This window comes from Hemibagrus wyckioides, linkage group LG18, assembly GCF_019097595.1.
Source record: "Hemibagrus wyckioides isolate EC202008001 linkage group LG18, SWU_Hwy_1.0, whole genome shotgun sequence".
NCBI classification, from domain to species: Eukaryota; Metazoa; Chordata; class Actinopteri; order Siluriformes; family Bagridae; genus Hemibagrus; species Hemibagrus wyckioides.
In genome coordinates this window covers 12101359-12122717 of record NC_080727.1, presented here as the reverse complement: position 1 = coordinate 12122717, position 21359 = coordinate 12101359, and the positions used below count along the sequence as shown (strand labels likewise).

Below are 21359 nucleotides of genomic sequence, written 5' to 3'. Positions count from 1 at the left end.
CCTTACACACACACACACACACACACACACACACACACACAGAGTTATGCCAGTAATGCTACAGTATTAACCAGACACAGCATTAAGGCAGGAGTTGGTCCTCAGTTAGAGAAGCTGGAAATTGTTAGCTCCTGAATTTTCTTTACTTTCATCACCCCAGTTGTGTGATCATGATCTCTTTATTGTATATGGTGTTGGAGATTAATGTCAGATGAACGATGATATGAATGATATAAAAAGATAAACTTACACTTTGTCAGTATGTGTGTGTGGAGGAACCTTGCGGGCAGTGAGGAGGACAATGGTGAAGATGATGATGAGGAAGAGTGCCAGCACGGCTCCCATAACAGCTCCTGCCACAGCCATGGAAGAGGTCATCTGCTTCTGAGACATTTCTATAAGGCATTGAGACACAGTCACTCCACAGCAGATATATATATATATATAGTAGACTATCAGGTTATACAGCAGTGTGATCAAGTGATAGTGAAGAGCTTTAAAACCACGGGAGCTTCAATTTCTAATTTCAGTATCAGACTTATGTTTTCTTTTCCAGGTACACTAGTGTATACAAGGAAATTGACTTGTCAAGGACACAAACAACTCATCAGGAACATCTTTATCCTGGACAAGATCTTGGTGGTTTATGACTAATTTCTTGATATTTTGAAAGAATATTAAAGACAAAGCTATGTAAAGGTGATAACAAAGTTATTAGACGCAAACGATAAGTGCAGGAAGTGGTCAGAATCAGAAACTCTTTATTGTACAGTGACTTGATTTCACAGAAATTGGTTCTGGTTTGGTGGCAGTACATGCAAACAGACAGTGCAACAAACAAACAGTGCAGCAAACACAAAGGATTAGACAGAGACAGGACAAGAGACAAGAGGCATAACACTGAGTAACTGGATAACATCTGGAAAGAATCTGTGGAAGTGGAGTTGAGATGATGGACCTGTAGTGCCTCTGCAATGGCAAAACAGTGGTGGCTTGGATGGTTGGTGTCAGCAACAAGTTTCACTGCCCTGCTCTTTGTCATGATGGTGGAGACATCCTTTGGTAATCTTTCTTGGCGAGTGGACCACTGGTCTTGCAAACCAGTAAACACATTTTATATGGAGTTTGAGTTAAATCTTTTCAGGACCTTCTGAGATACATTGAGCTTGCTGTCTGTTGAAGAAATACCAGTCTTGAAGATGCTTGTTGTGTTGTTGAACCATTTCAGTGAGTTGGTGATGGTGCTGGTGGTCCCTAAGAATCTGAAGACTCAAACTTGAGACACTGCTCAGTCGTGATTGGTTCTGTACTTTGCTTCTGTAGATAGTCTTATCTTTGTTGGAGATTATGTCATCTGCAAACTTCATGATTTTGAAGGAGCTCTGTGTTGTGGTGCACTCAGTGTTATTCAGGGAGTACAGGAGTGATGAGAGAACACAGCTCTGTGGTACTCCTGTGCTGATTTTCATGGAGGCTGCGAGGTGGAGACCCAGTTTCACATACTGCTTCCTTCCTGTCAGAGACCTGTGTGATCCACTGACGGGTCTTTGAGGGTATGTCAACCTCTCCTTTCTGCAGGTGAGAACACAATTACAAAATGCACATAGCTGTAGTGCACACAAAGCAAGAATATGGCAAATATACTACTGGATAACATCACCTGTCAGGTGCTGTTCCTTTAGCGTTAAATGCATTCTTGTAAATGTAAATCATACCTGATTAGAACACATTAGCAAACTCTTAATCACCATGACACATAATGATTCTGTGAAATTTAGCTTATGTTAAAGAACAACATTTTACTTTTACAACAATAGAATACTGTCTCCATTAGTACACATTGATCTCAAGCATGATGAAGCTGACAGCAATGTGTCAATCAAAGGGAATGCCATTCCAGGAGCTACTGAAGTGTGTGATTGTTAAAGTAGTTTGTCAGACAGAGGAGTGTATTATGTTGTGGTTTGGCTAGGGAGAGCTGTACTCTAATGAGTGCCCCATGCTGCCTGCCTTTAAAGCCTGCTGCTCCATCCCGTCTACTGCTCTGTTTTATTCCCTCTCTTTCTTTGGCTATTTTACGCTCTTTTGCAACGTGATGGAGTAGGTTAGCCAAGAACCATGGGGTTCGTTAGATCACAAGCTCGTTATCCCCACAACAGGGGTTGCCTTGGATGAGATTAGCATCTGTTAATTAGGATGAATTAAACTCAAAAAGTCCTTTGGCAGAGCAACAGGTGGTCAGTTACATAGCCTTGGCCAACACTAAGCAGCACAAACACCCTGCATCTGAGTGGGTGAGTCTGTGATGGTAGGAAGCATGAATAATGGGAGGCACAGAGACCTAACTGAAGCAGCATTATACAGATAATGTGATACAGCAATGTTTAACATGATTCTTGGAGCTTATTGAATAAATCAGTGTAATTTAGTTATAATCCCAGTTTACGCACGATGCATAAATATCAATTACTATACTGATTACAACTTAACAGCAGTTTAATTCGACAAATTAACTAATGAGTAATTGAATGATTATTTGTAGAATGTACAATTGTACAATATGTTTAATAAGAAGTCAAATTAAATAATAAATAATAATGCACACACAGTAAATCACTCAATTCTTTTTTGCTGCATGAAAAAGGAAAACAAAAATGTCATGCTTGAAATTGTTTTGTTTTATTAAATTTGCTTATTTTAAGCCATTATTTCTAAAAAGAAACACAAATAGATTAATGCGATATCAAATATTAAAAGAACAATTTCTAGAAATTTTGATTCATTTGCTGATTTTGCTTTATGTTCAGTTTTTGTTTCAGAGAACTTGGAGGAAGTTGGAGACAATTAGTGTACAATCTGAGCTGAGGTTGCTTCTTTCTATAAATAAATATAGTGGAAGCACCATTTATAACTCTTACTTAACACACACTGGATATTGCCTTTACTGTTGGCCAGTTTACCAGGAAACAGGGTGTATATTGTATTGAAGTGTTTCCAGTTTGCAGCTTAGTGTTTTTGGATGTGATGATTTGCTCTTGACTGGACTGAAGACTCAAACTTAAATCTGAAGACACAGAGTTGAGATTCTGTGCAATTACAAAACACACACACATGGCTCAAATATATGACTGGGTGACCAATTAAAGAAAAAAAAATTACCTTTCATTTTTTACCTTTAATTTATCACCTTGATGTGTTGCTCCTTTAGTGTTAAAACATGTTAATGTAGATCATATCAGATTAGAACACATTAGAACATCCTACATATCAACTCTACAACAATGATAGATACACACATGAAACTATGTAGTGGTTGTAGTTAGTATTATTTCCATACTTCATGCATTCTAAATATTCATTAACATGTTAAAATACTGTTGTCTGACTCACAGGAACCAAGAAGGAACAAACAATTACTTCTTCAAATAAGACTATTCTTATGAACTACTAAAAAAGTAGAGATTCAATATACCAAATGCAGTAACTAACCAATAACTGTGTCTTATATTTCCCTTGTAGAACTACTAGCTAAGTATGACTATTTATGATAACTACTGGTTAGTTCCTGGTCATGATGACATTCAAGTTCAATAGCTACACCTCCTGAAGATCTACCTAATAGACCTTAAACTACTTCAGTACCTCAGTGTCTAAAATGGACATGTCTGTATGAGTTATTATAGGTTTCCTCAGAGGAACACAGGTGTTGTTTATATTTAGCCAGTCAAGGTCTAAAGATAGAAATGAACAATAACCTACAAAAGTACAAGGCTGTAATGTAGCAATAAGCTAATCATATTCTCTATTAAAATACTCTCAGAAATGTTGTAAATAATAATATTTAAGCAAAAAAAAAGACATTTTAGTGATAAATGTTATACTGTCTAACACCTATTACCTGTCTAATACCTATTTCATGTTGTTTATTCTCATATCCATATAGTTAAAATACATGCAAAGCAACAAAAAAAATTAGACAAGGTAATAAGTTCATCATTTATTGTTTGTTTTTTATGTTAATTTCTGCATGTACACACAGTACTGTTCCGTCAGTCCTCATTACCCGTTACCCATTTATTACTAATTACTAAAACATAGGTATTTTGTTACAAGTCAATTATTTACAACACTTTTGAGAGCATTAATAATTTTAATGGAGAATATTTTTTGCTCATTGCTACTTTACAGCCTTGTATTTTTGTAGGTTATTGTGCGTTTCTATCTTTAGACCGTGACTGGGTAAATAACACACACACACACACACACACAAACACCAGCTTTGTGCTCCTCTGAGGAGACCTATAATAACTCATTTACAGCATTTGGCTCAGACTCATATAGACATTTCCATTTTAGAGACTGAGCTATTGGGATAGGATGGGATGTAAAATAGGTGGCAGATACCTAGGAGAATGCTAAGGCTTTGCTATTGGGAATTAATGTCGATATGATGTGTAATTAATCAGTAGTCAATACGAAAGCGCCATAATTAATTAATTAGTTCTGCAGAAGAAATGTAAGACTACATCCTCAATTATGGGTTTGTATTTGCTGATTAGTCAATTAGTAGTTCTTAGTACATACCAGGAGTAAGATAAGTCTTCTTAATGAAGAACTAATCATTCTCTCCTGCTTAGTTTAGTACAACAGTGTTGTAATGTATTATTTATTCGGGTATTTACTCCTCTGAAAAATATCTATCAAAATCATTTAAAAATGTGAGGCCACAACCAGTTTTCAACAACGAAATGTTTGTGTTCAAGGACACATTAATCATTGAATGTCTGTTAGCATTGTGTCAAATCTGGCCTCGTGGTGTACAGAGCAGTATCCTTCAATAATGACGAATAAAAGCCTATGGTAAGGGTATAAAAATAGAAAAGTGGCAGCTAGGTGGGAAGGTGACTGTTACCGAGCAACAGGAATTAGATCACTGTTAACACGGGACACTAACTGGAAGACACAATAAGGTTGACTAATAAGGCTAACAGGTTCGATATAAGGAGGAAAGGCTTCAGCACACTTCACGTTCAGCTCGCTTCCCCAAATAATCTGGTGTGATTGGAGCATTCATACGTGACGGCCAATGTGAAACCACAGACTGCGTAAGCTTGGAAGCTGAAGAAGGTGGGTTCATTTTCATGCAACCATCACAGATGTCAGTTCCACATTATGAATCCTGGGAACTTTAGTAAGAGGAAATCATAGTGACTGCCCTAAATTACAGTTTTATTCATGTTTAAATGATAAACCTTGTCTCAGTAACAGCATTAGGATATAAACTATTCCACTGAACCTACAAAAATGGTAAATGTGTATCATCATCTGCATTACTTTACTGCATTCCACTTGAGTATACTGTTGTAGAAAGGACATTATTTATAATCACACTCTCCAGTGTCACACAGATGAGGATGAGGTTCCTTTCCGAGTCTGGTTCCTCTCAAGATTTCTACTTCATATCATCTCAGGGAGTTTTTCCTTGCCACTGTAGCCACAGGCTTGCTCATTAGAGATAAATATCAATTTTAATATTAAACTTTGTTCTGAATTTTTATATAAAGTTTGAGACAATTTCCTTTGTTAAAAGTGCTAACTAAATAAAATTGAGTTGAATTAAAATTGCTAACATAAGATTCTACAATCACCTTGTAACACCAAGCAATGTACTTACATGATTTGGTTTCAAAATGAACTTTTTTTTAACTCTACAGAGTTCATTTTGTGTCATACAGTGTCTGGGATATTTTCATTTATCTCCAGGTTGAGGATGTTTCTATGGAGGTTTCACCTAAGTGAGGATTACATGTGTTTCAAAATGAAGGAATAATAGGGCAGTCTGGTGCCAGGACATGGAGCAGGCAGGGGTACACCATCACTGGCCGTCTGGCTGCTTTCTACCACAGATGGGCCTCCCACAGAGAGTCACAAGACTGCTTTACAGTTCACTTCATATTGAAATGTTCCAGCTTCTCACACACCAGATACCACACAGCACATGAGAAACAACATGCTGTGTGTACCAGGATTAGGATAATTCATTTCTAAATATTTTAAATATCAATATTTGAACACAACTAGCTTTTCCTGTCACAAGAGTGCATATAATGACAATTTCAAATGTAGATAGTAAGCATTGTGTGTTGCTAAAGGAAGGTAAAAAAATATTGAAATTCTTTACTAAATCTTTACCTAGTAAAAGGACAATTAATCATCTAAAAATTCTCTAATTAAAGCAGAAAGGTATAAGCTGTTAAATTTACTTGTTATTCTAATTATTAAGTGTTATTATAATATTACAAGAAAGGTCACAAGAGAAAAAGGTGCCTGCCTCGATTGCAAATCACACATCGAGTAGTTAAATAGAGATTCTTTTGCAAAAGTACCAAGTAATGTGGGACAACATTAGCTAAGGCTAATGGCCAACAGCGTAATTGCTGAAATGTTAGCCAACATTGTAATAACTAGCGGAATGCTGATTGTTAGCTGTCATGATACAGAGTGCTGTGATGAATACAAATTACATTAGCAGCAGATGGATAACAGTGATGGGTATTAGGTCTCAGGCCCATGTTTGGGGGGGAAACAGAGAACCCGGAGGAAACCCACATGGACAGTGTTACACTGTGCCACCATGCAGCTCTTTGGAGTATACACTTGAGTGCAAAAGGTGGCATTATGCATTATGGCTTTAAAGAAGGGAAAAAGATATAAAAAAGGAAAAGAAATAAAATGTTGGACAAGTAACCGGAAGGTTTTAAGTGCAAATTCCACTACCTATTCCCTTGAGCAAGGCCCTTAACATTCAATTACTCAGCTGTATAAATGAGATCAGTAAAAGTACAGTATATCACAGTACATCACTGTGAATAAGGGTGTCTGTATAATGAAAAATTATAAATGGAAAGCATTTTTTTTCATGAGCCATCTCCAGCTCTGACCTTAAAGTGGCTTTATGTGACATCTAGCAGAATTATAATGCAAGTTAAGAAAATGTGGCCCTTTTGCTGCTTATTATAATGAAGGGATATCAGTGACAATCACACAATGTATTGATTGCCTGCTTCATTTTGTCTAGTAGAAGATTTATACTTTTTCACTGTCTGTTCCATGTGCAGTATGTCTGCCTTAACTGAATGTCTGGTCGAATACTTAATAAATTCTACTTAAGTTTCAGGGAGTGTATTTTGCTCTGAAAGGGTTAAAACATTTTTGCTAAACAGTAGTAGATTTGGCCAGTTAACCCCTTAGAGAGTGGGTTACTTAGATATGTCATGATAGATGACTTCCCCTTCAGGAAGAAGAAAACAGTTTGAAGGAAATTCCATGCTCCTAAAGTATCGGCAGTTAGAGCAAGTATTATTGACTCGAGCTCAGAGGCCCTAGAGATTCTCACTGCTTTACAGTGACAGGTCTTAAAGCCTGAGCTTTAACAGCTGAACCCAGCAGTGAACCATGTCCTTTGAAGAGGCACTGCTAGTACTGAGAGATGTTTACCCTTCAGATATAATACCAGTACAGAATGCTGACTCAGCGACTCAGGCTGAGTTTAGAGTGAGTGCGGATTAGATGAGCCACTCTCGGGTGGTGGCATAAGAGCAGGCTAGGGATGTACAAGCCTTCTCAGGTGTGATTAAATGGATCAGTTATGTCACTGTTATGCTTGCACTTAAAAATCAGATCGTAAGAAAAGTCAGAAGGTCAGACACTCTGACCAGTGGATTGGTTGTCATTCTTAGGATAAGAAGACAAGGGCAGTTTTCACTGCAGGAAGCCTCTAAATGATCCAAAATTGCTTTCAGGCGGGAACTACCCGGCAGAGGTACCTACAATCTTAACAAGAAATCTATGGTGTATGTGTATATACAATATATACAGTATAGAGCATACAGTCCCCTCTATAATTACTGGAACAGCAAATACAGGGTTTTCCCCCACTGAACACTAAAGACATCTAGGTTTGAGATCAAAAGATGAATATGAGACAACAGATCAGATCCTGATATTTACATCTGGATTAAATCTAAACAATTAGAACATGACACCTTTGGTTATAGACTATTCAGTCGTTAGGTGAGCAAAAGTAAAGATAGTCTTAATGTAAATGAAAGTAAATAACTCTTAATATTTATTTGCATATATCGCTTGCCATAACTGCATCAAGCTGTCAATGCACTGACATCATCAATCTCTGGCATTCTTCTTCTTTTGTGATGCTTTGCCAGGCTTGTAACGACTGATTCTTTTAGTTGAGTGTTTTGAAGGGGTTCTCTCTTCTTTTTCAGGAAGTGACATGCTGTTTAACTGGGGTAAGAATTGATTTGTCAGTCTAAAACCTTCCTGATGAAGTACTTTGTTGTGTTGGCAGTGTGTTTTGGGTCAGTGTCCAGAAAGAGCCATGCAGGTCCAAGTCATGACACTACCTCCACCATGTTTGTGCAATGAGCTCATATGTTTTGGATCATGAGCAAATCTTTTCTTTCTATGTTTTTTCCTTTTGATTCTCTCATCATTTTCCCCATTTCATCACTTTTGTTTAGAGGTTACACATGCTGCCAGAATTTTTGCATCTTATCTCTGTTTTTCCAATGTGTCTGATCAGTGCTTAGAAGTGGTATGGCTTCTATATTGGAAATTGTCTTGTTTTTCTCCCATAGAACAGCTCTCTGGTTTTCATGTTGGTTTTTCCTTTTTTACAACAAATGCAGGTGAAGCGTAGACTGCATTCTGCATTCAAATTTAGAGTTATTAATTGTTTAAACAATCAGTCTAACAGGACACACACACACACAGTCACTTGGAAAATAATTATTTAAAAAAATTATTTTCTTACTGTTAAACTAGATGGAAAATTTTTCCCCCGAGGGTTAACTCATTTTCAGTAAACACTTTATCCTGGTCAGGGTTGTGGTGGATCCGGGAACACCGGGCTTGAGGCCGGAAATACACCCTGAATGGCAGGCCAGTCAAAGCATGATGCACACACACTCATTCACACACTCATATACGAGTAATTTATCATAGCCAATCCACTTACTGGCCAGTTCCTGGTAGTTGGGTTGAAACTGAAGAACAAGAAGGAACATGGGGAGAATACACAAGAAATCCACACAGTCAGTAACCCAAGTTCAGCTTGAAGCTATGAGGTGGGAAAACTACCCACTGCACCACCATGCTGCCCCAAAGGGTTAACTGTATGGAGCAGTTCAGCATGAAGGGGAGGATGAGTAAGGGTTTGTGTTCATTAGAGAGTGTGTTTCCTCATGTATAGTCTTGTGGCTGCTGGGAGAGATTTCCTCCTCCTGACAAACTGATACACTCCTGATCACAACTCCTACTGACACTGACTCAGATTTTCTCACTCCCATTTTATGAATGTTAATGAATATATTTTTTTTCTCTTTTTTTCTGTTATTCATCCAATTTCCACATATTCTCTCCCTTTTTTTACTCCTCTGGCATTTTTTTTCCTTCAAAAGTTTATTTTTTATCCTTTCTTTCGTTATTGCATATTTTCTTTCCTTTTCATCGCTCATTCATTTCATTACTGTTCATGTTTCTTCTTTTATCCATTTATCCTATTTTCTCGCTTTTAATTGGCTTTTTGTTCCACACATTTTTGTTGCTTTCTTTTGCCCCTTAATTAAGTACTAATTTCTTTCTTCTTTCCCAACATTCTTATACATCTCTCTTGCTGAAATAATTCAGCGGGGTTAGCATTGTGAAGATCTGAGTGTGTGCTGTGTTCATTTCAGCAGGCTGCAGTTTATAGGGAGTAGATTATATGAGCATGGTGAGCTTATAAAATGCAGCACGAAGCTCTGTAAAATGTTTAAATACTCATAATGACCAATCATCCCACTGTAACAGTGAACAGTGAATGTCTATTAATTAAGGAATTCATTACGGTGTGTTTTATCTCCACAGAGCACTATACTCATCACCCCCCGCCAGCCCCCTGGGCTCTCTTTCCCTCATCCTATTCTGAGTCTCTTGCTTTCATGACTTTTCATTCCCTCTCTTTCCTCTCTCTTCCCTACTGAATTACCCCCATTCTCTGCAACTCCCTTCTTTCATTGCTGCTCTTGTTCGTCTCTGACAGAGAGTGAAAAAGAGAAGGGAAGTGCAGGTATGGCTTAAGGGAAGTAGCCCTCTATCAGTAGCCATAGAGGAGTGTGTTGCCATGGGGACAGTTATGATAGCGTAGGGATTGGAGGGAGTGTTTGGGGCTTTGATGGGCATTCTAGTGAGCTAATTTCACTGCTCAGAACCAAACCATTCAGACAGGGGGTGGGAAGGGAGACGACAGAAGGCAGGGAACAAAAGAGGCACAAGACTCCATGAAGCTCAAGCAACCTAGTAATGCTGCTTTCAAAAGTTTCAGCTGCTCAAACATTGGTTTAGACCCACCACTGTGCCTGTTTCTCTGGCTGATCTTTTCTCCCTCAACACTTCTCACATCTCAAGTGAAACAGATCGAGAGAACAGCAGTGCAAACATAGATCCAAGCAGGTCCACATTATCCCAGGGTTTAAGTGCTCTCTTAGTTTAGCCTCCGGCTGAAACTTTGTACTTTGGCAGTAAAAAAAAAAAAACAGGAGCTTCTGACAGAGGTTGTAAGAGGGAGCGTGAGTGATGGTGTGGAGATCAAGCAAAGTAAACAGTAAAAAGTGTGGGAGGTAAAACGGACAGAGCCGATACCAGAGATCAAACTGGGAGGTAGAGAGCAAGCAACTGGGGCACCTGGGTCTCAATACAGGTCACTAATGATAATGTAGGTCATTGTAGAGCTAATAAGTCACAAAACAGTGCCTCTATATTGGTAACCAAATATCAACACATTGTTCAGAATGAACAGATAATGTGCTCTAAATAGCTACAAATACAGATACGTAGAACATGATTTCTTTTTTTCTTTTTAAAGCTTACCAGAAATATTCACAGGTCATGCAGGCTTGACCGAGTGGTCATACACCAATACCAATAAATATCTAATCATAACAACTTAGGGCTATTTTTTAAACATCATCGTTCTATTAATTATTTGACATTTATTTGAAATCTACTGCAGCATCTTGTCCAGTACAAACTAAGAACTGACAATTAAGCTACAATGTTGGATCTTGTCCACGTGCAGATAGAAAAAAAAACACCTGGCCCTTGAAAGACAGCTGTTCAATTCTGAACCATACCAGTTTACATATCTGGTAATCCCCAAATATCACCCTTATCCAGAGTGACTTATCTTATTAATACATCTGAGCAGTTCAGGGTTAAGAGTCTTGCTCAAATCCTAGCACTGGCAGTTTTTAATGATCCTGAGATTTGAACTCACAACCAGCAGGCCAACATCTTAACCACTTAGCTATACCTCAGAGCTGTGTAGAGTTATCTGCACACACTGCTCAGGATTCCCTCCAACATTGACCATCAGACAAGAGGCTCTGATTACTATGGGCATCCAAAGAAGACTAAGACACCAGAGATTTACAACGCCATGCATGAGTACTGAATTAAAATCCACGACACGTTTTAAAAGGAGAAATACTGATTTTGAAACACTTTAAAAGGACAGAGGTGGGCACTGGAATGTTTTTATTCCCACACCATCCACTGCAAGACAATCGGACAACTCGCACTCCTTCACACAATTATTTTTCTGTCACTGCCTCTGATTTTACTTAAATGATCCATCTGATCTTTATTTTTCCAGAAATATAAACAGATCGACAATGTAAACCTCAAAGGCTCTGACCAGCATAAAGAATTTACAGGAGATGAAGGAATTTGAATGTTTTTTTGTCTAACAACAGAGAACATTAGTATTTATGACCTGGTCTTATAAAAACTACTGAACTATAATGAATAAAATGATCTGGAGTAAAATTTAGTAGAATATTACAGTATTTGTGTGATCATTTGGGGCAACAAAAGGAAGAGACAGGCTGAGCTTATGGCCACACCGTCGAAATCAGTTAATAAAAGATCAAGACATCAAAGAAGAAAAGGTGCTTTATTTCAAAACAAAACCTATCCCAAACATGAATTTTTACAAAATAACGCTCGTGCCATGCAGCTCTTCCATATTTTTTTATTGTTTTTTTTTTTGTTTTTTTTTGTTTTTTTAAACAGTATCCCCTCTGTAGAAAAAGAACAGAAACCGGTGGAGAGGAGCGCAAGTGGTTGAGAAACCTCAGTAAGCCTGAGCACTTTTCATCATAAACAGTGAAGTGGTAGGCGTGCTCTGGTGTGCTCCATCATCACGTCTTAGTCTTTATACAGGAGAAAACATATATACACAATAAACAAATTAATTTTTTTGCACAACCTTTACCCCTTCAACTACAAACCTACTAATTATTACATCACCTTCCAACAAACATTCCCATCTTTCTGTAATTCTTTTTTTTTATTTATTTTTTTTTTTTTTTATTTAAATGCATTGCAACTCAAGTGTCACAAATGTCATATTTTGGTGAGCAAAATATGCTATTGTCTGACTATTCAGGGGAAAAAAAAATACAATACAAGTAATGGCACAAATAGACAAAGGTCTTCTAAAGTGGCAAAGGCAAATGGAAGAACCGGAGAAGTCCAGGACCATACAGGACGCTCAGCAACGCACCTGCACTGGTCACCTTATTCAACACTCAAAAACACACGTACATTCACAAACAGATCATTATAACACGCCTTTAGAACGCCACTGGAATAAACTACATCTTCACAATAAGGCACTGCTCTCATCTCCCTGACCTGGACACAGCTGTGATACCTAGAACTAATAATTATTACTCTTCTGTTTAACCTAGTCAGCAAAACTCATATTAACCAAAACCACAGATGTGGGACTGAGGTGTTAGGAATCTGTGGAAAAAATCACACTGCTAGACGGAGAACTCATCCACTCGATATACTGTGAAGGTTTAACACTAATGATGTGCATTTACAGACATTAAGGAGCACATGTTCCCGGATCAACATTCTTTTTAACCGATCACTGCCATTTCTCCTGTCCTGAGATGCCATCTTGAACAGCCACTTCCGGGCGATTTAGTCGGCTTCCGTACAGAGGAGAACAGAAAACCCGGATGAAAAATATTGACTGCATTAAGCTTCACTTAAACATTTAACTGTTGACACTTTAAGGCTTGATCACACTGAGAAAGGTCAACTGCTAACAAATCACACATCCTCTTTACACAGGATCTGATGATGATTTTGAGCATCATCCAGAAGAAAAAAAAAGTACACCAAAGTTTAAAAAAAAAAAAAAAAAAAAAACAACCCTAAATGGAGTCTACAATCAGAGGCTGACTGGGCTGACTGGACACATGCTGCACCATCCTTAAATATAACAAATAAGTGACCTTTCAAAAGTGGGCATATTCTTAGTTGCATGATTACATCCAACTCTTTTTCAGATTCGTTTATTGACTTAATTTGAACTAAAATTTTGGAAATCTGTGACCTCGTAACTTTTGTTATGGTTTAGAAGAAAAATAAAACCATTTCCTGAAAGCTGGTCATGGTTTAGAGCCATTCATTACATACATCTGTTCCATTCAATCTGTGGATTTATTTATTTATAAGAATAAGGAAATTAAAGGAAAGAATGCTTCACCTCTCTGAGGGATCTTTTAAATACTGCAGCTAATTTAAGCTTGCTCGATACTACAAAGCGTGCTTTCTTATGCGTAAAAGGTCACCTTCGGCTAAATATGGAAAACTTAGCTCAATTTATGAACTGAATCATGAAGTGGAACAAGCACTTTCCTGTCAAGGTGGAGGCTCAGGAGTGGAAGAAGAGGGAGGGTCTGACCGGAGATATCAGAACATTGTGCTTGGAAAAAAATGTTCCAGAAACAAACATGCTAACTGATAAGATCGTGTTCAACACAAGAAGAAAGGCACTAAAAGAAGAGATTTTATAAGAACTAGCGTAATCTAAACTAAGGGTCACTGATACACATTGATGATCAACGTTACTGGGCAGTGTAAGCAAATGGTTGTGATAAACAAAATGTACATCTGAACACTCAAGTTTTGGTACATGAACACACTGCAGCCACTTGCTCTCTGTATGTAGAGTGGTTTGTGTGTGTGCCAAGTCCTCCCTGTGTCTAGCACTGTTCCTACAGCTCACTCCATTTAATGCCTGAGGGGAGGGATGTTGAAGCATTGCCATGGTAACCGCACCAGATGGCAGACTGTTGACAAGAGCTAATTTCTGTTTCTATTAAAACTTCAATATTACTGAAAGTTCACCGTTTCATCATGGGAGAGCTGTCTGAAACACTCACCTGTCCTTTTTGAAATAACAGAGCTCTACGGATTGTGTACAGTGCTGCCTCGCTGTAATTGGAAGTAGGATATTTTCAGCTATTAACATAGAAATATTAACTTAAATCAGTGACCACTGAGCATATTTAGATATGAAAATTTGCCCTAGGCTAACTCTACCTGTATTTACAAAAACTGGACAGTTGATCAGGTTCACCTTCCAACCAGGTCACTTCAGTGTCAAAATACTGACTGGAGCTTGTTATCTCTCAGTATCGCTCAGTAAAAAGGGACCACTGTAATCTAATCACTCATCACATAAAACCCTATTGCTGTAGCACACAAAAGTCCACAGACCAGCGATGGTGCTATGGTGGCTGATGGACTACTTGATGGACTGGGAAAAGGAGTCTGGAAACATCTACAGCTGTAGATGTGCTACAGTTAGAATCTAAATCTGTTAGAATAAGGGTTCTTTGGATAGTTAACAATTCTAGCGTTTGTGGAATAAATTACGTATTTATTTATTTATTTGCTTGCTAGAAGAAACCCTCTGTTATTCAGTATTATATGGAGCAACATTAACTAAGAACACTGTAGGGTGCTTGATGATACTTGAATGGTAGGTGGACCTGATAAAATGCCCAATAAGTGCAGAGAAAAGGCAGGGGTTCCTAATAAACAGGCAACTCAGGGTGTACTTTTCTCTTTTTGCTACCCATCCTTTACATCAACCAAAAAAAAGGTCACACCAAAACAGTAGAAGCATGGAAAAAAAGGTGCAAGAGGTGCTTTTCTATTTATCGTTTTTTTCTTCAGTACATTTTCTATTTCTACCATCATATTCTTTTGCAAGTTTGACGTCTTCTGCGGAGGGTTGTAAGCAGTCTGTTTCTGCAGCGCCTTCCTGGTTAGACGTACCATTCCCGACGGGAGATCATGGAGCCATCTGTGTGTGACACGTAGTCACTGTCATAGCAGTCCTCCGTCAAGAAGGGGGAGCCGTTTCCCATCACCTGAGGGCCAGGGTATCTGCGGGACTCAGGCTGCAGCGAGCTCCTGTGCTTGTGCGGGCCGCTGAGGAAGCTCTGGTGGTCTGGTTGGTGGTTGGGCTGGGGGGTTGGGTGGTGGTTAGGTTGGTAGCTCTGCTGTTGATTGTGGTTGTGATGGTTCTGGAGGTTTTGCTGGGTGTTGGCCTCTCGCAAAGCTCTACTGCGGCCATTCGGGGATCTCTCCCGCTCGAAGCCGCCCCACTCCTCCCGGTCTTTGTCAGACAGGATGGTGCCATTGACGTCATGGCAGGACTTGAGCTTGGTGTCAGGACTGGCCCTGTCTGCCTCATTGGAGTAGATGTGAAGCTCGTGTGGTGGAGGCGGCGGTGCTTTCTGCATGTCTGAAGGCCCCAGGTACTGCTTGGTGTAGTAGTCTCCACGGAACGTGCGTCGCCGCCGCTGGTAGTAAACTCCACCAAGCACCAGAAGCAGCAACAGGAAAAGGGCTCCGCCCACCGCCCCGCCCACAATGGTGCCCAGGTTGCCTTCGTGCAGTGGCGCCAGGGTCGGGGAGGTGAAGAGGGCCCGCTGCTTATTGCCAGGCGCTGTGACAGAGATCTCGGCGTTAAGAGGGAGCACAGGGGTGGTGGGAGGCATAGTGGTGGTGGAAGGAGGATCTAATGAAAGAAGGAGGGAGGAGGGGAAGGAGGGAGGGAAGAACGGAGGAGGTATGGACAGACAAAGAAAAGTAGAATGTCAATGCCAACTACATCCAGATATTATTAACATTTATCACATGAACTTGTCTAAGTTATCTAATGGCATGAATGTTATCTTTATTACATTAAACTACGGTCTGTATCTACAGCCGTGAAGGCAGCAGTTCCAGTTTTACGTCTTTAGCGAATAAATCAAATCAAAATTAAATAATTAAACAATTAATTAAATAAGCAAAACCTGAAACTGCTGTCCAGGGCAGTAGACAACATAAAACATAAAACATGGGAGGTGGGAAAAGTCCAGAAGTCCAGAGAGGTGCATATTATTATTCATTTTTATTTATTTATTTTTTACTCAAGATCTTGATTTTTTTTGTTTAATTTTAATAACAAACTAAATGGTTTAGCTTGAAAATGCAAGAGGTTAAAGATAATAATTGTCAGATTATTGGGAATAGCAAGATTTCAGCCAGTGTTCACTTTATCTGTGAAAAAGCCGGCCATTTTTTTATTTTTTTTGTATTTTTGCAAACTTTCATAGAAATCTTTTCATTTATCATGATTTGACAACCATGGCCTTTACAAAATACTAGCACAAGTTTTACCATCTCAAAATCACAAGAAAACTTTTCGGTCAGAAAAAGAGCATTAAAAAAAAGTTACTAAAACAAGACCTCTTTGGACTTTTGAGTTTTATGACAAAGGGATCATGAGGTTGTACATACTAGCATCTCTCGCTAACTCCACACATTCCAGTGTGAATAGAGAAAACAACGTGAAAAGCTTCGCACAACAATGAAACCTAGTGCAGAACGCTGCGTTAGCCGAGAGAGGAAGTACGGATGAGTAAAGAGGTGATGGGAGAAACAGGGTAGGGAGGAAGTGTGAGCTAGAAAGGGGGGAAGGAAGGAAATGTTACAGTACAAATCATTGCATCACAGTGAATAAGTCAAAAGTTTAGGCTTAGGGTTAGCTAGACGTCTGAAGACTGCAGCACAGCATTGGCATGCAGTGACCGCCGGGTTGGATTAGAGCACTGCTGTGTTGGGTGTTGGAGCATTCGGAGTCATGCATGTGCAATACACAAGCTGAGAGAAAGGGGTTGTAGGAGACCATTGATCACAATACAGAACATCCTATCCCTACTGTAGCATAGAGCTATCTGGTAGCCAGCGGTGTGTGTGTGTGTGTGTGTGTGTGTGTGCGCGCATGTGCGCATGCACTCAGCAGAAGGAATTGATGTGTATGGGATGTTTTCCACTGTATGGATACAGTTAGATATAAATGTTGCATTGTCCTCAATGTAGTAGACCCTGAGGTATAATGTAGCAGACTGCATGCATTCCTTTACACCATATTCCAGAGGGCAAGGACGATGCACAAAACACAACACATGGATATGTTTTGAAGGGACTTTGTGTGTGTGTGTGTGAGAGAGTGTGTGTATGTGTGTGAGAGAGACAGAGAGTGTCAAGGTCTGGCTAAAAGAATGGACGAAATAAATACGACAGCATCCCTCCCTAAATTCCCGTCAATTCCTCAGTTCTTAGACACACCTCTCCAGAATGGTGTTGCTAAAGTGATGGGATTTTAAAGGCATTAAATAAAGCCTATATATGATATATGCTTTTAAAAGCACATGGGCACACAAAATGACAATTTATTTTAATGTATTCGAATTGGGGCTGTGAACTTCGAGAACAATTTGTACTGATCAATACACAGTAGAGCCCTCTAGCCTCAGCACATCATGGAGCGGAGGGAAGGAAACGTGGAGAGGAGGGGACAAGCTGCTGAAGGTCAGAATACATCTCTCACACACACACAGCCTTTCACACAAATTCTTACACACACACACAGTCTCAAATAATGCTCATGGGAGCTTTAACCAAGACTGACACTCAGGAAAGTGTAAGACTGAGCATGCCTGCTGGTGTCTATTGGATGTAACATGTAAGAGTCTACATGAAGGGGAAATGAGTCACAAAATCCATAACACGTTCCATTTGGCGGCTCTTGCCTCATCCACCATCTGGAGCAAATTTTTAATGGAGCAGTAATATTAGCAAGATAGCCAGAGCATCCAGAATCAGTTTAAGTGTTTACTCATACATTACTGAATATAGTATACACTATGGCCAAATGTTTATGGTCACCTGACCATCACACGCCACTCATATGTGCTTTTAAATATCCCATTCCAGATATAGCCTCTATATGATGTTATAATAACCTGCACTTGTCTGTGAAGGCTTTCCACTAGATTATGGACACAGAGCGTGAGGGGATTTGTGCTCTTACAGTCAATAGATTGCTGATGTCGGATGAGAAGGTCTGGGGTGCAGTCGTGTTCCAGGTCAACCCAAAGGTGTTCAGTGGTCAGGACTCTGTGTAGGATGTTGGACAATGCCCTTGACATCATGGAGGCTCTGTGCACAATTCCCTTGACATCATGGAGCTCAATGTGTACATTGATATACTGGAACAGGTTTGAGCTTCTTAATACCAGTGAAAGGAAATGATAGCACTAGAGCATGCACCGATCAGGCATAACATTATGACCACCTGCCTAATATTGTGTTGGTCCCCCATTTGCTGCCAAAACAGCCCTGACCCGTCATGCACTGTGTATTCTGACATCTTTCTATCAGAACCAGCATGAACTTCTTCAGCAGTCTGAGTAACAGTAGCTTGTCTGTTGGATCGGCTCACACAGACCAGTCTTCACTCCCCATGTTCATCAATGAGCCTTGGCCGCCCATGACCCTGTCGCCGGTTCACCACTGTTCCTTGCTTGGACCACTTTTGTTAGATACTGACCACTGCAGACCGGGAACACCCCACAAGAGCTGCAGTTTTGGAGATGCCATCTAGCCATCTAGCCCCCTTCCTGTTCACTCTTTACACCTCAGAGTAATGCCACATGCAGATGTTCTCAGATGATACTGCCATTGAGGGGTGTATAAGGGATGTAAAGGAGGGCGAATCCTTCAACATCTGCAAAAAGCTCCTGATGATGTTTTATCAATCAGTTATCACCAGTGTGCTTTTCTACGCGGTGGTGAGCTGGGGAGGTAGCCTGAAAAGCAGGGATGATGGACAAGGTGGTCAGAAGAGCTGGTTCGGTGGTTGGTGTGAAGCTGGACTCTCTCAAGGAAGTGGTGGAAAGGAGGACTCTAAACAAAATGCTGTTCATCATGGCCAACCCTGACCACCCACTGCACATTGTTTTCTGCAAACAGAGGAGTGTGTTCAGTGGAAGACTTCTGTCACAAAGCTGCTCAACGGACAGACCTGGAAGATCCTTTGTTCCCATTGGGCTCTTCAACACCTCTCTACAGGGACATGGTAATGTGGACTGGAGATCTAGGCTAAAGCTTGTCTGCTATATACATCATGGTGTTACATGTACAACTCTCATCCGTTAAATTCAGGGTCTACTCTCTCTCACTATTGCATATCTTGCCATTACAAACAGACTCAATTTCATTGTCACCTTCATGCGGCTCTATGCACAATTACTTAGGTATTTGAACAATTAATACTATTTGCACAGTCACTTTGTTACATATAAAATTGCACATCAAGGGCTGCACTGCAATTAACCTCATTTCTCTTATTCATGTTTGTTTTTTTCCCCCTTTTTAAACTGTGATTTATATGCTTCTTATATATCTTGTAGTTTTTGTTCTTAGCATTGTACTAGTAACTTTATACTCTATACTTTATACTAGTAAGTGTATACTGACTATTTGTAAGATATACAGTGTGTAATCTACAACCTGTCTTTGTGTTACTGTCTCTATTGCTGCTGGACATCTGGAATTTCCTTCGGGATCAAAAAAAAGTATCTACCTACCTACCTATCTATCTGTGTGCAACAATTTGTATACTATAATACAAGAATTAACTCTGGTCTGTTCATTTAACTACTGGAATGGCATCTCTAGAGTTCTTGTATTTCTTCAACAGGCCGGGGGTGAGTCTCTGTACACATCACTTTGCTCACATGTATTCGGCAGGTAAAATTCCACTTCCTAGTTCTAATCTGTTACTACAATAGTACTAGTGACCTCATCAGCGAGCAGGATGATACTTTCAGGATGATAACTTAACTTAAAATTTAAAAGCTGTTCATTTGAAGATGAAAAGAAAGAAATTTTCAAATTTTACTGGAATTTTACTTTTTTTAACAGGATTGTACAAATCTTGGTGAGTTAGCTAGCCCATAAGCCAATGAGCTGTAAAGTGAGTGTGCCTTCTTCAGGGATCTAGTTCCACTTGTGGAGCAAAAATTAAACAGAGCATTTGGTCACACTGTGTCTGAAAGGTCACTCAGTATTAATTTCTTGTTTAAAGAACTATTGTATAAAAATAATCTCACGCTCACAATCATGTGGTTCTGGTATTCAGCAACTGTACTAATGCTTGTGCAATACTGCTTAAACGAGTGTGAGATTATTTGTTCATTTTAAATCCAGTTCCTACCAACTCTTCCTTACATATGTATTAAATACGAAATAAAACGCCTGCATGCTGTTATATGAAAATAATCAGTGACAGTGTGATGTGTACTGAGGTGAACCATCCAGAGGTGCATTATTTTTTTTAATGAAATGTATACTTGGAGGAAAAATAGTGGTCAGTTCCTCGGTCACTTGCTGATGTATGAAAATCATGACGCCACCTTGTTTTTGCGCTTGTTCATGCAGCAGAACCTCTTCTCAGGGCAGGTAGAAATTTCATTTGTCTGAAACACTCCCATGAGTCTCAACGGCTGTATATAATTACTAGGATGTGTGTAGGGGCCCGTTTTCATATAGAGCAAATGTCCCCACAAGGACAGAAATGCTGACAGTTTTGATGCTGGTGGGACATCTGACTGGTCCACCATGAGGGAAACTTTTGAGTGTCTCTCTCTCTCTCTCTCTCTCTCTCTCTCCCTCCCTCACACACACACACAGCTGCAGAAGGTATTCCACCAGATACCAAAATCTCTTGATGCAAGCCAGTGATGCAGCATACTCACGAGAGTGAGACAGAAATACAACATCAAACACATGCTTATGTAAGCATGCCTACACACACACACACACACACACACACACACACCTAATCTCTCTCAAGGGGAAGCATGTGAAAAGGGGGGAAATAAATAATGAACATGTGAATGTTTGAAATGAGCTTGTGAATGTTTCATGAATATTTTTTGTAAGCAGCGTGACTGGTGCAGGGAGGGAACGGTGCGTGCAGGAGCAAGATGTTCTGCAGATCCATTGGTGAGTCTAATTACACAGCTTCATGCACAGCTGACAGCAAGACCAACACAGGACGGAGGAAGAGCCTGACACAAGCGAGAGGTACA

The 21359-nt window shown here is 39.6% G+C and overlaps 1 protein-coding gene across 4 annotated transcripts in view; it reads right to left on the bottom strand.

Annotated features, from left to right (window-relative positions):
- Positions 1–21359, bottom strand: part of nectin3b (nectin cell adhesion molecule 3b) — an 85917-nt gene that overhangs the window by 14121 nt on the left and 50437 nt on the right. For 3 of the 4 annotated variants that reach the window (XM_058415140.1, XM_058415141.1, XM_058415139.1), the window contains one exon: positions 12399–15952. In XM_058415140.1, coding sequence (XP_058271123.1) covers positions 15195–15952 — 758 coding nt within the window. In that variant the 3' untranslated portion in view covers positions 12399–15194. Of the gene's footprint in view, positions 1–250; positions 396–12398; positions 15953–21359 lie in introns of those variants that run through there. The other variant, XM_058415142.1, reaches the window with a different exon arrangement.